Genomic DNA, 16,993 nt, shown 5'->3' with positions numbered 1-16,993 from the left:
ATTGTACACATTATGCAGTAATTTTCTCTAGAGCTTCCAATTTTGAAGGGTGTAATTAAAAAGCGAAGAGAAGGTTAAAGAGCATGTAGTATTTCCACTCTGAAACAGTTTCAGTTTTCACTATTTGACACTTTTTCCCCCACACTCGACTGCTTCTGTTACCCTTACTTGCTTTTCGTGTGTTTTGCTGTCATTTCGACTCTGCCAGGTTGAAATATGTGGCCATTAACAATGACTGCATTTATGCCATAAAGATCAGAATAAAACGATTTTGTCCAGCATACATATTTGCATAGCAATTCTTTTTTCGACTGAACATATTTTGTACACACTGATAAATGCAAATATTGAGTAGCAAATGGTGATTTTTGAGTAGAAACTGAAACATTTGTTGAGTAGAACTGAAGCATTAATGTAAAGGGCATTGATACGGTTATTGTGAAATGCGCTATATAAGAGTTATTATTATTATTTGTTTATTTATTTTGTGTAACATTTTGCTCTGCTATACGAGGGAAATCGTTCGCTGCAGTTTGTTTCAAAAAAGTTATTATCATTGAACATTTTAACATCAAATTACACTAATATTTTAGAACATCTCAAGTGGTTTGTCCGTCTCGAGTCCAAAAATAATTGGTCATTGATTGAGTATGTGTTGCCAACTTAAGGGTTTTGTTTGAAGCCCTTTGTTTACGATAGTAGTACATGTACACTGTACCTACATTAATGGTCAGGGTAAACATGTCGTTGAGTGGCACTGGAAAGGAGTAAGTTGACGTCATATTGACTCTGAATCTCACCTTGGCTTGTTATCACATTCCACTACAAGGACAAATTCAGAAGACGTGTTAAGAGAGATGCTTCATCAGTGTTTGGAAAAAAAGGAAAATATCCACACAGAGAGTCAAAATTCTGTTTTTTTTGTTGTTGTTTTTTTTTTTTTTTTTTTTTTTTTTGGGGGGGGGGGAAGTATTAGGCTATATTGTAAACATGATCCAACATGTTATTGAATGAGGGACCACTTTATTTAGGAAAACAACCGAATGATTCCATTTTTATCTTTTGTTGCCGATGTGTTAATTTTCCTGTGTGCATCAGAGGCTTACAAAATATCTGGAACTGGGTCATTGTTTTTATTGAGCGTTGGAAAAATTCCTGCTGCATGAAAATATGTCTCAAAGATAATGAGAAGAGCTGTGTTTAATGTGTGCAAAGAGAACAGTATTTATTAATGTATCAGGTACATAATTGAAACCGGGATTTGACCAATATGTGGTTATAGTGGCTCATTATAATCCTAGGTTTTTGGAATGAGTCGGTCACGTTTAACTCTGACGTAATGATTAATTGAATATTCATGATACGTGGATCCACCTGTAAATATATTATGGTTGAAAAGACTCGATAGAGTCTGGATATTGATTTTTCCAGTTATTGGTTGGAAAATATGTGAATGGCCATGACCAGTGTGTGGTATGCCATAGTTGAATGTCGTCTGGCTTGTGTACAATACCAGTAGTAAATTCATTGCTGTCCAACATGTTTGATCATGTACACGTACCCTTTCCAAAGAATAGATGCATGTGAGGTATGTAGATTTTAATAGATGTGAAATTTGCATCGGGGATAAAGAATATTAATTTTGTTTTTTACCCATACACCGATGTGTGTTAGCACTGTATACTCAGTACTTTCCCCTAATCCTGTGAAGATCTATGTAGATTTTCATTGCAAGGGGCTTGTCTCTTTCTGGTATCTGATAATTAAAATGAGATTATTATTTCTCATTGTTTCCAGTCTGAACAGTGGTTTTGTCTAGTTGATGTTTTTGTATATAAACATGTATACAGGCCTTGACCTTCACTCTAAAAGAGCCGCAGCAATTTGTCTCTGGTTAGTGGCACTTCTATGTACATGTAAAAATTTGTGTTGGAACGTTGCAAAGCACAGGGCACTACGGAAATTGCCATTGGTGCCAAGGGTTGTTTGGAGGCCTGTATAATGTATGCCTGGCTTAGGTTTGATGTATTATTTGAAAACATACACAATTCTGTTGGTAAGTCATTGCCTCACATGTCTGCGTATTTGTTGCATGGCTTAAGTTTTCGCCGCTTCCGTCTCCAAAGCATATGGTTGTTTGTAGTGTTACAAAAACGTGATAGATCTTTATCTGAGAAAGCCGAATCATTGAGGAATGTATGTGAAACGGGCATAATTTTCCTCCTACTTTTAAAAGTTCGTTTTCAATTTATTTGACGCAGGAAAAATCTGCAAAAAATGTGACTGAATAGCCTGAAATGTCAATTAGAGTCAACACCATGTGTCCATGTACATGTACATGTACTAAAAAAATAAAATCTTACTTTCTAAATTCTTGATATCATGCCTGGTGAAAGCCAAGTTTCTCTTCTTGCATAAAACATCATCGCAAAACTAGTCGAATACATGCTTCAGGTAATCAGTGGAGCCAGTTGAAGTTGGCATTGCAAAATACAGTGGCGAGGGAACACAGGTCATTTACAATTTTTCATCTTGATTATTGCTTCATCTTTCTTCTTCTTTGTTTTTTCCTTGTTGCTGCAGGGTTCAGAAGACTCAAACTATGGCCGGCCGTCAGATTCTGACCTCTCACTGGATGAGGAGCGAGAGGCAATCAGACGGGAGACGGAGAGGCAAGCCCTCGCTCAGCTTGAGAAAGCCAGGGTAAGTCAGAATAGTCTTCCATAGGGAATATCACCTAGAATAAATCAGCCCTTTATTAAAAAGTAACATACCTTTACTCAGTGCATGCAAGTTCAGCGAAAATCAAGCCGTGTCCCAAAACGGCCTTCTTTGGTTTCAAGGGCTTGTCTTCTTTATTTCAAGAACAGACTCAATGCTTTCCCTTCCATTTAGCAGATGAAGTTGGCTACATCATTTACTGTATGTTGCGGTTTGGGTGCCCACTCTTTGCACATTTTTGCCCAGAGCAACCTTGCAAAAGGGGTGGTAGGTAAAAATCAAACTTAATTCAACACAATGAGTGTTTATCGTGTAAAAATTAAACTTTCCCCAGGATGAGATGTTATTTGTCAGCTCCTAACATGAACCAAACTTCCAACTTCTATGGGAGGAATCTTCTTATCTTACAACTTTTGCTGAAGTTTGACTTCAAGCATAACCTCAATCCTGTATATACACATCAAAATCTTGTTCTAAACACCCTCTTTAAAACTCAATATTTGGTATTTATAATTTACCTACGGCTACATGGGGGATGGGGGGTCTACCCATTTAAACCAAGGGCTCTTAAAAAAAGGATCCAGGTTTTGGAAACGGTGAGGACATACTTACATCACTTTTGTACAAAACAAGTTTCTATGTACAAAACCAATGGGGATTACCTGGTCATTAAACATATATAATGTGTGCACATGACCTGCAGGTGTTTTTGCACAATTTATATAGGCTACTTGCTAACCTTTTATTGATAAGAGCAAATGAGATGACATTTTTGGTATAAATCAGAAGCTTTTTATAGCCATCTCTTCTCTTGGGGTTCCGGTTTGCTCACTGGTTTCTTTCCCCCACCTTTCACCTTTGTGAACCGTGGTTGACCTCAGACCGGAGCCTTGCATGTAGCCTGGGTTTTAATTCCTACCTGATTTGGGGTTTCCTCCCACATCTAAAACTTGTTTTCTTGTTTCCTATTCAACCTCTCATTGACACTAATTGTGCTGAGTGTGATCAAATAAATAAATAAAAGTGTGAGGTGTAGACCCTACTTCTAAGAAATATTTAGCGTCTTTTACAATCTTACAAACCTCAAATTGATAAATTGCTGTACTTAAAATCTGCATTACATGTTTACAGTAATCAGCAGACAGCGAAATATCTTAGATTGATTAATTACTTTGAGCATGGAGCGAACAGGTGCGGCATCGTCACATTGCAATCTGAACTGTCACTATGTCATCCTCTTCCGCCATGTTAAATTCCTCAATATCCTTGGCCTGTCCCATGAGCCACATGTACTCTATTACCGTAACCTTGTAGGAGAAAAACCACCATCAAGAAGAAAAATTAAAACGAACGTCAAGTAAGACTAATATGCGCGCACCGATGCGACAACGTGTGCCGGGTGAATTAAGAACGGCACATGTAATTTGACCTGTAATCAAATAAGCATCGGGCTTGAGCCCTTCACGATCTCGTTTTTGTTGGGAGCATCGATGGAGATAATTTTTTTATGAATGAGTGCTCACAGTTTTTGAGGTACACATTTTTTTCAGGTAAACTTGTACATGAGGAAATAGCATTATGAAATTATTGAAATTGAATGGAGTTGCATTTGAGGACTTATTGCATTGAAGTGGAATTGTCATTATGATGTCGTGAATATTAGAATAAACCACAGAGATCTCCATTATGTGTGTGTATTGTAGTCCTACATGGATTGAATGAATAGTAATGCCTGATCTGGTTCACATCATGAGTGCGTTTTGGCGACCCCAACCAAAAACTGTTTCGGTTGTTGGTCGTTGGTTCTGCTGTTCAGACTGAACGATAACTTAGTTGTGAGCTCGGTTACCGTATTGGTTATGACGTCAGAAACAGTTTTTGGTTGGGGTCGCCAAAACGCACTCATGATGTGAACCATGATGTAAAGAAAAAAAAACCTAAGTTGTTCACATTCCAGAAAATATGCTTAGCCTTTTCAGAACTGAATAGATACAATATTTTTTAATATTTCATATACGCCCAGTAGATTCAGTGTCTACGACAATCTACTTACATGTACTGTATGTACTCGGCACACACTTATGTATGTGTACACCATGTACTGTTGAATAAATATTCATAAATACCTAAGACAGTTTATCCATTCTGATTGGTCGTTTGGGCATCAAGTGGGGGTGTTTACGTATGGATGATATTTTACCAGTAAAAAGTGTTTAAACATGGGCATGACTAGCGAGCTAGCACCTGTGCTTATAAGACAGTTTATTCATTCCTATTGGTCAAGAGCAACGGCTGGAACACCAGGGCCACATCACTTGATACTCGCGACGCGCACGCCAATCTCCTTATAAGGAGTTTTTACCAGGGCCTTACCATTTCATAGCTGGAGGGGTGTTTTGTAAAAAAAAACACCATTGAACAATTATTATAATTGTTGCGTTTTTATTTTACATTTGGACCAAAAAGTTTTGACGAAAAGGTATTTATGAATTGGAATAAAAATGTGCTTGGCCGGTGTTAAACACTCTGTTTAATACCGGTTACAGTCTGGATGCTGACATACCCTCACCTCCGGCTCGGGTAATTATCACATCCAGACTGCTACCGGTATTAAACAGAGTGTTTAAAACCGGCCAAGCACATATTTATTCCCTTACTATAACGACTTTCTGAATCACAGTAACCAGTTCAAGTTTTTACTTACTTGATTAGTGTAGACAAACTTGTGCAAAATAATATCCATTAAGGCGGTTGAACAATCTTCATGGCTTAATTTGCAGGTTGCAAGCCGTAGCATACATGGTTTGAGAGTATTGTTTTTACAAAAACATGGCCTGGGTTTAGGCTTTGGTTTAGGCTTTGACTTGGGCTCCAATGGTACATTTGAAAGTGTACACTTTGAGTACAGGACTATGAATCAGTGGACTGTACCTGAGCCCAAGGACAAGGCCAAACCGTGGTTTGGAAAAGGGACTCTATGTTATGCTTGTAGATTATCACACAGTAGGACCGGAAGAAGTTGACCCAATAGTGATTGGATGCTTCATTTATCACACCTTTAAAGGCAGTGGACACTATTGGTAATTACTCAAAATAATTATAGCATAAAACCTTTCGTGGTGACGAGTAACAGGGAGAGGTTGATGGTATAAAACATTGTGAGAAACGGCTCCCGCTGAAGTGCCATAGTTTTCGAGAAAGAAGTAATTTTCCACGAATTTGATTTCGAGACCTCAGATTTAGAACTTGAGGTCTCGAAATCAACCATCTAAACGCACACAACTTCGTGTGACAAGGGTGTTTTTTTCTTTCGTTATTATCTCGCAACTTCGACGACCGATTGAGTTCAAATTTTCACAGGTTTGTTATTTTATGCATATGTTGAGATACACCACTGTGAAGGCTAGTCTTTGACAGTTACCAAAAGTGTCCATTGCCTTTAACTACATTTGCCATTGCCAATCAGCTACATTTGTAGGTTTTGAAGGGTGGTGTAGCTTTTCATAGAATGAGCCATGTACTGCTGCTATTGGTAAGGCAACTGGTCAAAACCAGAGAGTGACTTAAAAAAAAAAATCGGAGGTTGTCGTTTACTTTTGAAAGTAACCCAAGACTCAACATTCAGAACCAAACCTTAAAGGCAGTGGACACTATTGGTAATTGCTCAAAATAATTATTACCATAAAACCTTTCTTGGTAACAAGTAATGGGGAGAGGTTGCTAGTATAAAACATTGTGAGAAACAGCTCCCTCTGAAGTGAAGTAGTTTTCGAGAAAGAAGTAATTTTCCACGAATTTGATTTCGAGACCTCAGATTTAGAATTTGAGGTCTCGAAATCAAGCATCCAGAAGCACACAACTTCGTGTGACCATGGTGCGACAAGGGTGTTTTTTTTTCATATTAATATCTCGCAAGTTCGACGACCGATTGAGCTAAAGTTTTCACAGGTTTGTTATTTTATGTATATGTTGAGATACACCAACTGTGAAGACTAGTCTTTGATAATTACCAATAGGGTCCAGTGTCTTTAACTTTTAACTTGATTTTTGGGGTTGAACAAAGATTTGACTAGAGTGGGATTCGAACCAACGACCCTCGGATTAACGTGCCGGCGCTCTACCAACTGAGCTATCTAGCCCTATATTGGCGGTGACCCTTTTTTGTCAATATCTTTGTTCGGGGGTAACTTTTAACTTGTCAGGTTTTGAGTGGTTGAGCAAATGCATGCAGAGTTACCTTGTAGTGTTTCAAAATGTATCATTGTGCGTACGATGGTACGGTTCCCTCATACAAAACTGAACGATCAGCCATAAAAAGGGAATAGTCCTAAAAGTACTCAAAATAAAATGCCTGACTGTGTACTGCCTTTTATTGCGTGACCATGTACCATACATTCGTTGTAAATGTCTGATTATAAACGTTGCGATATTCTTTTCAGTAAAACAAGAATTAATTAACTGTATCTTTTTACCCGTCCTCGGCCTTCGCTCCATTGAATATGCTCTTCATCTAAAGTATGGCTCAAATATTCCATCAGAAAATGCGGCACTCGCAAGGCTGTGCTGAACCACTCTAAAATCTGTTGCTTGTTTTGCTTACTGGGAAGAAACTACTGCGGTCACTTGAGCAAAATTCTTCTGTAAGAGATCTATGTTTGATTAAGATCAAATACTCATACTTGAAAGTTCAAATAAAATATAGGATTGGAACTGCCTCTAGCTACTGGGCATTCTCAGTGGTCTAGTTGGTAAGACACTGCTCTAGAATTGCAAACGTTGTGGGTTTCAATCCCATCCGAGTAGTTCAAAGCTCGGGAAAGTACTGAGTATACACATACAGTGTTAAAGGCAGTGGACACTATTGGTAATTGTCAAAGACTATCCTTCACAGTTGGTGCATCTCAACATATGCATAAAATAACTAACCTGTGAAAACTTGAGCTCAATCGGTCATCGAAGTTGCGAGATAATAATGAAAGAAAAAAAAACACCCTTGTCACACAAAGTTGTGTGCGTTTAGATGGTTGATTTCGAGACCTCAAGTTCTAAATCTGACGTCTCAAAATCAAATTCATGAAAAATTACCTCTTTCTCAAAAACTATGGCACTTCGGAGGGAGCCGTTTCTCACAATATTTTATACTATCAACCTCTCCCCATTACTCATCACCAAGAAAGGTTTTAGGCTAGCAATTATTTTGAGTATAATTACCAATAGTGTCTACTGCCTTTAACACACATCGGTGTAAATGGGTAAAACCAAAATTAATATTCTTTATCCCCGATGCAAAATTTCAAAGTTGTTGGATATTCGTCGTCTCATGGTACAGATGGATTGGTTTAGAATATATTCCAATGGATCATGACAGTATTTTGAAACTGAGCGTTCAGAATTGTAAGCATCCATCCATGCTTAGTGGAAAGCTCAAACGATTGGCTTTGATACATTGCTGCACAGGTCGTGAACTTCCCTCTTGAAGGCGCACACAAATTGTCTTATTGACCCCTTGCCACGCGTAACACGCGGCGACTGATGCCACGCTCACCATGTTGGATGGCAGTTAGGTTTATGTGTATTAACGTCGCGTCGCCTAAAATGCACACTTCACTGCATAACGCACAGCATAGAGTTATTTATAAAAATGCACAGTGAAATTGCCCACCAGTATGGCGCATTCAAGATTTTTCTGATGATGACGTCAGGTGAAATGGGTCAATAGTAAAAAAGAGGCTTTTCAATGAGGAAAAGTTGAATTTGTATTGAACTTTGCAAAGGGCACCACAGCAAAAGCACAGGGCACCACAATTCCTTTTGTCATCGTTGTTTGTTTCAAGGCCTGGCACCCTTGAAATGAAAAAAGAATCTTAACTGATTCCAGAAGAATCTTGCCATAAAGAATCAATATGCCATAAAGTTGGAAGATAAATCCACCGCTATTGAGAAAAGATGAAGGATTTACAATCATAGAATAAATATTGATATTACCATATATTGATACCTCACCCTGTAATGCTTCAAATCCCACATACATGCATATGTACATGTAGACTATCTGTTAGATCAAAGTACCTCTGTACAGTGTATCCAAATGTGGGATAGCTTGTGTGCGTTGGTTGATAGCCCTTCAAATCAAGCCACAGCAAGCAGTAATTAAGAAAACAGCCAGCGAGCCCCTTGAGTGCGTGTTCATAATTCCCATGCTAATACCTGCTCATCCATAATCTTGTATCCATCGATTGAATATACATAAAGCTTACAATATTATCATCTTTATATTATAGTAAAGAGGATCTTGGCATTATCCCACTAGCCCTGATCAACCAGGGCCCAATGAGCTGCTAAGCACAAAAATGTGCCTAGCGTGAAATTTGTGCCTTGATAAAAACAGAATTACCAGTTCTGCTTTTTACTTTTTAAAAACAGTAACTTTGAAAACCCACTGTGCGTTTTATCAATAGTGACTGGTTTGCTGCACGATTTGACCCAGCAACTGAATTTGTTAAATAATTTGGGTTCAGCCGAAGATCACTGTGAAATTGGCCCTAGTTTTCTTGTGGGTCAATCCGAGTAGATTGCTTGAAGTCCATCAGGCCAGTCAGATTGGATCAAGTGTATGCCATGGTTATTGGCCTTGTCCACACATCATCACCTCAGCACTGACCTACATATGATATTATCCCCTGTAGGGATCACACATTGGGCCGTTGAAGCAAATGAAACCTCTTAATGCATTTACCGCATGCCAACGCAAATTAAAAATGGCGGGAGTTGAACTCATGACCTGTCCTTGTAGTGTATGCTCTTTATTCCTGTCAACTCAGCCGTTTTCACTGAAGCCCCGTTCATACTTCATGCGAATGTGAATGCAAATGTGAATGTGAATCCGAGTGTTAATGCCAATGTGATACAAATTTTGATGTCACGAATTCGCAAAAAATATTTAGCATCAGTTGAAATGTGATAAACTTGCGCAACAACAGAGCTGTGATTTAAAAAAAAATCCCTTTGCATTTGCATTCGCAGAAAGGATGAGCCGGGCTTTAACCTCCTTGTAAATATACAAATATCTCTTTTTCGGGTGTGGGGATCACAGCGACCGACACTTAGACAATTTTAATGTATGTGGTGTCACTATATGAAACCTTTCTAGTGTGGGTGATAATTGCCCATGACTATGTTTTCTGTCTGATACAGTATTACCAGTGCAAGATACATCGTGTGTATATATTATTATTAAATCATGCTTTTAGATATAGTTCAAGCCCACATAGCCTGAGGATGTGGTTTTTCTTTGCAAGGTTTAAGGTCTTTAATAAAATCATTTTGCTAATAACTAAAACCAATTTAGCAAAGTGCTTGGAATGTTTCCTCTGGGGTAGACTGTTTAGGCTGTAATACTCTGTGTGATTTTTAATTTCACTCATCCAAAACAAAGAATGTTCTTCTCTGAGGTTCATCTTAGAGCTTATGTTAGTCTGGCCACTTAAAGGAACACGTTGCCTTGGATCAGTTGAGTTGGTCTTTTGAAAAGGGTATGTAACCGTTTGTTACAGAATGCATATGATTAGAAGGATATATTAAAAGTAGAATATAATGATCCACACAAGTGTCACTCGAAATTGCGTGGTTTTCCTTTTACTTTGTCGACAAACACGGTCGGCCATTTATGGGAGTCAAATGTTTGATGTCCATAAATGGCCGACAGCTTAGTTCGCAAAGTAAAAGGAAAACCATGCCATTTCGAGGCAAATGTGTGTGGATTATTGTGTTCTACTTTTCAAACATCTTTCTAACCATGCATTATATAACAAACGGTTACAAACGCTTTTCAAAGACCAACTCGACCGATCCAAGGCAACATGTTCCTTTAACAAAGGCAATGCAAATCCTGGGTGGACCTAGTTAGTGTTGTCAATTGGAGGAATCCTTAGTTAGAATTGGGGTGGGTTTTTTTCATAAAGGAAAGCGACCCAGTTTCATAGATTCTGTAAGCTAATAAGTTTAGCCTAATAAATTTAGTCTACATTTTTTTTAATTGTGTTTTTCACTTCGACGAGTACCAGGGCCCAATTTTATAAAGCTGTATAGCAGAAAATACTGCTTCTTTGCTAAGCAAAAATGAGTGGGGCACCAGTCACAACAATGTAAACTTGATGTAATTTTGGCTGGTTACCTGTTTATGTTAAAAGCAATACTTTTTTGTGCTTAGCAAGTTTGTGTGCTTACATGTACAGGCTTTTTTTGGCCCTGGGGTGGATTTCACAAAGGTAGTCCTAACTTAGGACTAGTCCTAGGCAATGCTAAGAGATAGGACCAGTCCTAAGTTAGAATGAGTTACTGGGGTGGATTTCACAAAGGTAGTCCTAACTTAGGACTAGTCCTAGGCAATGCTAAGAGATAGGACCAGTCCTAAGTTAAGATGAGTTACTGGTCCTAACTTAGGACCAGTACTATCTCTTAGCATTGCTTAGGAACTAGTCCTAAGTTAGGACTACCTTTGTGAAATCGACCCCTGGTCACAAACTGTGTCAATTACTCAAGATGTTGTGTAATTTAAAATTCTGTTCAGTTTTAAGAATGAAGTTAACTTCAACATATTGTATGATTGAGGATAGATTTGATAAATTGCAATATGGGAAATTTGTTTTTCTTCTAAACATTATGCAGTACATAACTTGAATTGACCTGTTTCTGTTAGTTAGATATTGTCACAAACACATGTCCTACATCTCTAAATTAGAATCAGCATATGATTCCCGAACAGTTATCCACCAGCAGTACCATATACTTGTTTGTTTACAAGCGCGTATTCCCCCGGATCGGCCAATTATGCAAATGAGGCTACAAACGTCAAACGATACTGCCATTTCCAATCTCCGTCTCGGGCCTTGTTGGATTTTCATCTTGAGCGCTGGGTTTACCACCACGTCTGCCTCATAACAGCATTAGCCCCATCATTCACACAGGCGCAGCGGACTCTCGGATGCACGCCTAGGGCATTAAGCCATCACAACATGTATCATGTAGACGGGTATTAGAAAACCCCTGAAAGATTATTGTACACCAAGGGTTGATGCTCAGGTTTGGTAGTCCTCGATGTTAGGCTAATAAGATTTAGGATGAGAGTTATTAGTAGCAACCTGTTTACTCGTATTGTGCGAGGTATGAAATGCGCGCAGTGTTTGAGCAGTTGCAATTGGATTAATCGGGAAAGTCTTTGATATATCACTCGAGGGCGGTATACTACATGATGGTAATGGTGGCGCTTAAAGCCTTTATGATCTGGGAATCAAAACTACTATTGCCATATTCATCAATTGGAGTTTCTCATTTTGATAAAGGCATGTTGGTAATAATTTTTGAATTTTACTTTGGCCTGTGAGTTTTGTGCATAAATAATACACATTGTAAAACACATGAAGTGAAAAGTATGGTCTTAATCTTATGGTAAGATTGCATGACAGTACATGTACTAAGTGTTTACCAAAGTTATTATGTGCTTTCAAAAAAAAATGGTGTTACCGCAAACCAAATACATGTATATATTGATACCAGACCTCACTGTACAATGCCTCTTCTCATGGAAATAAACAACATTTTCTTTGACATATTCACGTGTACATGTAAATCAGATCTGGAAATGGTGTCTCAAATAAGTAATTATGTGATGAAAAACTGACCCTTTACTCTGAAAGTTAGGCTCTCAAGTCTGGGTACCATACTGACCACATTAGCATTACATTGTACATCAAAACATACGTATAATGTATGGTCAGGTAGCCATTGCATAAAGCTCTGTCTCCTCAGGTAATTATGCATAGTGTATGACCATGGTATGACCCAAGGGAGATACAGTGTGCGTAAGGTACATGCACAATGGGAGACTTTCTGGGACGATAGAGGGCAGCAGACTTACCGGGTAAATCCATTGTTCTCAGAATTATGCGCATGTTCAGAACTACGTAAACAATGGAAATTTACCCGGTATGTCTGCTGCCACCTAGCGTTGGAAAGTCTCCTATTGTAATGTACAGTACCATACATAGCTGAATTTGTTGCCATGGAAGAGAGAAGATTTGGGTTCAAGTTCAACATCACAATATCAATGGATATCTGTTGTTGTTGTTGTTGTTGTTGTTATTTGTTTGTTTTTTTAATTTTCTTTCATAATACATGATGTCATCTAAATAAAATTGAAGTGGTGTTTTCTTGGAATGTTTTTGATCTATTCATTAATTGTATTCTAAACTTTTTCCCTTTTTATAGACGAAACCAGTGGCATTTGCTGTTAGGACGAACGTAGCGTACGACGGCTCGATAGATGACGATTCACCAGTGCAAGGCTATGCCATCTCATTTAAAACTAAGGACTTCCTTCATATCAAAGAGGTATGTTTGATATTATGATATTAAGAAAATTAAATCACGATCAAATTAAGGGCTTTAAATATAATAACTTTTTCGATGATCGTTTATAAACAGAATTTGACAGCATGATAAAAAGCAATGTCCGTGACAGCACAAAGTACACTGTAGCTTGTAAGACCCTCCCAACAGGTTTTACTCGAGTTTGATAGTGTACATTACAGTATTGTATAGTCAAACCAATTATACTCCCAGGCAAACAGGACCCATTTTCTCGGCTCTGCTAACCAAATTTTGCGTTTGTGATCAAAATTTGTTCTCGTACAGAGCAAGCACCGAATTACTGCTCTAGCTTTGTAAGCGAAAGATGCCCTACTTCTATAAGCATTGATAATTTGCTAAGGGTAAGCATAGCCATGAAACTGGGCTCTTATCTAATATCCAATTGGGTGTTGAGTCACAATTTTACTAGAGCACTTGAGTAGATTTGATACGTAGTACCTCTGGCTGTAGGGTTTAACATGCTTGAGGATAAGTATTTAATCTTGTTTTTTTGGCAAATGGGCGATCTGGTTGGAAGACAAAATTAGGATCTCCCGAAGCAATGACATCAGCTCACCAGGGGTTGCACTTAACTTTTTTAGTGACTGGCAAGCAGGTCTATTTAATCAATTCACTGGTCTGTCAGCTTTTTCACTGGTCCATATTGTGGGTTCGAATCCCCTTAAGTAAGACACTTAACCATTGCTTCCTCCTTCGTTCTTCCACCTCTAAAACTGAAACTTCCTTTGTTGTCTTCTCTCCATGGGGTTCTTTAGCTAGTGCAGTTTACTTTTCTGAGAGTCCTTGGCTTCGAAACCAGAATAAACTAAATGAAAGAAAGAACGCTGCTCATAATTACCATTGTTTTTTATCCACTCGTTCCAGAAATATAACAATGACTGGTGGATCGGCAAACTGGTACGAGAAGGGGTAGATGTTGGCTTTATTCCAAGCCCTGCGAAGCTTGAGAATATGAGGATACAGACATCAACGAGTAGGACCAAACTCATGAACAAGTGAGTGCTAGTGTTTCCATACAGTCAAAATGGCCGTCCCCGCCAGTGTGTGGCTTTTCTTTTTCACTTTGGTTTTTCCTATTCAGTGTTTTTTGTTTTGTCTTGGTAATGATTTATTGCTGTGCTCGATTGTTGCAGAGCAGGTTGCAAACCCAGAGTAAGACATGGCTGAAACGGCGACTTCGACTACAGCCACAGCTACAATGTAGATCGCGCCTGCCTGTGTTGAAAGAATAGGCAGATGCGCGCGATCTAGCTGTAGCCGAAATCGCCGTTTCGGACACGGCCTTGGCCTTGTTTTTTTTTACCCCCTTGTAGATGTGTTATTGACTTGCGTTTCATGAGGTGAAACCACCCAAAAGATACACTTAATATGCATAAATATGCAAAGATGATGCATAAATATGCAATGATGCTTGAATATGCAAAGGAGATGCATGAATATGAAGGAGAAGCATGAATATGCAAAGAAGATGCATAAGTATGCAAAGATGATGCATGAACAGCAATTTCAACCTGAAAAAGTATTAGATTGTTTGATGACATTACTGCAAGGGGGTTTATTTGGAAAATCTTTGAAGATTGTTCAATTTATTTTGCAGCAATTATATGTGTCGCTCTCTTTTTCTATATCTTCATTGTCTGTTATTGTCAAGTTTTTGACAATTTCTTTGTTACGTTTTTTTTTGTGACTGTTCATGAGTAATAAAAAAAAATGTGATAACAAATAAACTTTAGGGGTGAAACTGGACAAATTGTAATGTCACACAAAACATACACAAGTCAATGGCCTGAGGTTTCAACCCAAGGAGAGTCTTCTCAAAGGCTAAATCGAGAAAGACTTTGATAAAGAATCTGCGAGGGTCAAAACGTCAGGCCATTTACTATGCTTTGCATACATGCCATAACATGAAGGTCATTTTGGTTGGTAAGCAGTTTGCAATGTTCAGCTAATTCTATTGTCTCAAAACATGCACACGTAGCAATCAAATCCATTTAAAACTTACTGGACAATGGTACATAAGAGTAGGAGGTTTATACTTGGGTTTTTTTTTGCGCTGAAATTTTAGTTACTTCATTATGATCAAGCAAATTAACCTCAGCAGCTCATTTGGCTTACTAAACTGTACTATGAAACACAAATTCGGTTGTGCTGAAACTGCAATCCTTGTCATGTCATCACAAACAAATGCAGGTGAACCACAGTGCACTTGAATTCATATGGTTTATAAGCCAATGAATTTTACAAAAAAATACAGGAATGTCAAGTATTGGTATCATAAAAAAAAAAAACCCATAAAAACAGACTTTATACACAATCAGTCAATAAATAACACAACTACAATTTTTACATGAACAATTTCTGAGGTAGGGTTTTTTCGCTGCTAAATATGTAGCTGTACAAAAATTCCAACAATTTGGGCGCTCTGTTTGTGTGGATGTCTTCTTCAAATACACCCCCTTTAAATTTCGCTCCTTTCTTTAAAAATTTTATGAACAAACAGATGATTTTACAAGCAGAAAAGGTCGGTTATTAATATACAAAATATACATTTAACAATTGAAATTTATAAGGCACTATTCCATCAAGATGCACAGTGCACTTGTAGTGAAGTATTATTAATTCAACTGAAAAAACAAAAGATCACCAGGCTTGTCCGATCATGAGTTTATTGACCCAAGTTCTACTGGAGAATTTACTGGTATGGTAAAGATGGTATATGACCTTTATCATAACTTTATTATTTTGGTCATCTTAAACAATGATTCTCATATTCATAAATACCCCCAGAGAGTTCTATTCCTATTGGTGGAGAGCACGTCACGTGGGGGTGTTTAAACGGTTGATAAAGACACAGCTGAAGCTGTTTAAGACCGGCTGGCTTCGCGTGTTGGGCGTGCAACCTAATGTACGCCAATTTAAATTACGTGGAACGCAATTCGTAGCTATTAGTAACAGCACGTAATATGTGTGTACATGCGTGTATAGGCTACACACCGACCGACGCGCACAAAACATTTTTACAAAGTTTGTAAAAATTGTTGGCTTTGAGTCTTATGAATCGGGCCTGTATGCTTTGTTTTTTAAAGGGCAAGGGCACTAAGGCATTTTCCCCTTAGTAAAGGGCACCCTATGAGGAGCATTTCAAGGGCACCAAGGCAATGACCAGGGGGCATGGAGGCAATCGCCTTTGTTGCCTCCGTGAAGTACATGGAGGACTGGATGAATAATATCAATTCTGTACCCATAAGACAAATCTTCTCTCAAGTTCTTGTTCAAATCATTTTGATTCTGTACTTGTAAAACAAAGTCCAGTACTGTAAAATTTTGAGCTTCAAAGCTTTTGGATTTAATGTTCCAAAATTGAGGGTTTTCAAATGATACCGCCTGCATGTACAAATTGATTTAGGCCTACAGAGAAATTGATACCTTTTTCCCTCAAAGAGTACTATTTATTCACGTCATCTGTTTTCCAAATATAAACATCAATATAGTTGTTTAATACATGTCATAGAAAGATGACAGCTTTTTAGGGAGCTCATTATTTATTTTAAAATAACTTCTGATAATGAAAATATCCTCGACACCTAACTGTGCACTATATATGTACATACATTGACATTTTCAAACTGAATTTAATTAGAACAAAAGTTAATGATGAACTGGGTATTTCAAGTGAAGTGAGGTATATAATGGAGTACATGTAATTGCAACTCAGCTCTCAGCTCAGTTGTCTAGATTCAGGCAGGTCAATCGGAGGAAGTAGAAAGGCGCAGTTTGATCAAGATGCTGATGCCATGAAAGAAGAACCGGGTAAGAACACTGCACGGGAGAAACGGACATTAAT

At 38.1% G+C, this 16,993-nt stretch overlaps 1 protein-coding gene across 3 annotated transcripts in view; it reads left to right on the top strand.

Annotated features, from left to right (window-relative positions):
- LOC117291518 (voltage-dependent L-type calcium channel subunit beta-3-like) overlaps positions 1-16,993 on the top strand; it is a 69,501-nt gene that overhangs the window by 11,733 nt on the left and 40,775 nt on the right. For all 3 annotated transcript variants that reach the window (XM_033773288.1, XM_033773287.1, XM_033773289.1), the window contains exons 2-4: positions 2,584-2,703; positions 12,988-13,110; positions 14,014-14,144. In XM_033773288.1, the coding sequence (XP_033629179.1) occupies positions 2,584-2,703; positions 12,988-13,110; positions 14,014-14,144 (374 nt within the window). The remainder of the gene's footprint in view (positions 1-2,583; positions 2,704-12,987; positions 13,111-14,013; positions 14,145-16,993) is intronic.

The sequence above is a fragment of the Asterias rubens genome, chromosome 6, assembly GCF_902459465.1.
Source record: "Asterias rubens chromosome 6, eAstRub1.3, whole genome shotgun sequence".
NCBI classification, from domain to species: Eukaryota; Metazoa; Echinodermata; class Asteroidea; order Forcipulatida; family Asteriidae; genus Asterias; species Asterias rubens.
Note: the sequence above shows the minus strand (reverse complement) of the source record. Positions and strands in the feature narration are given on the sequence as shown.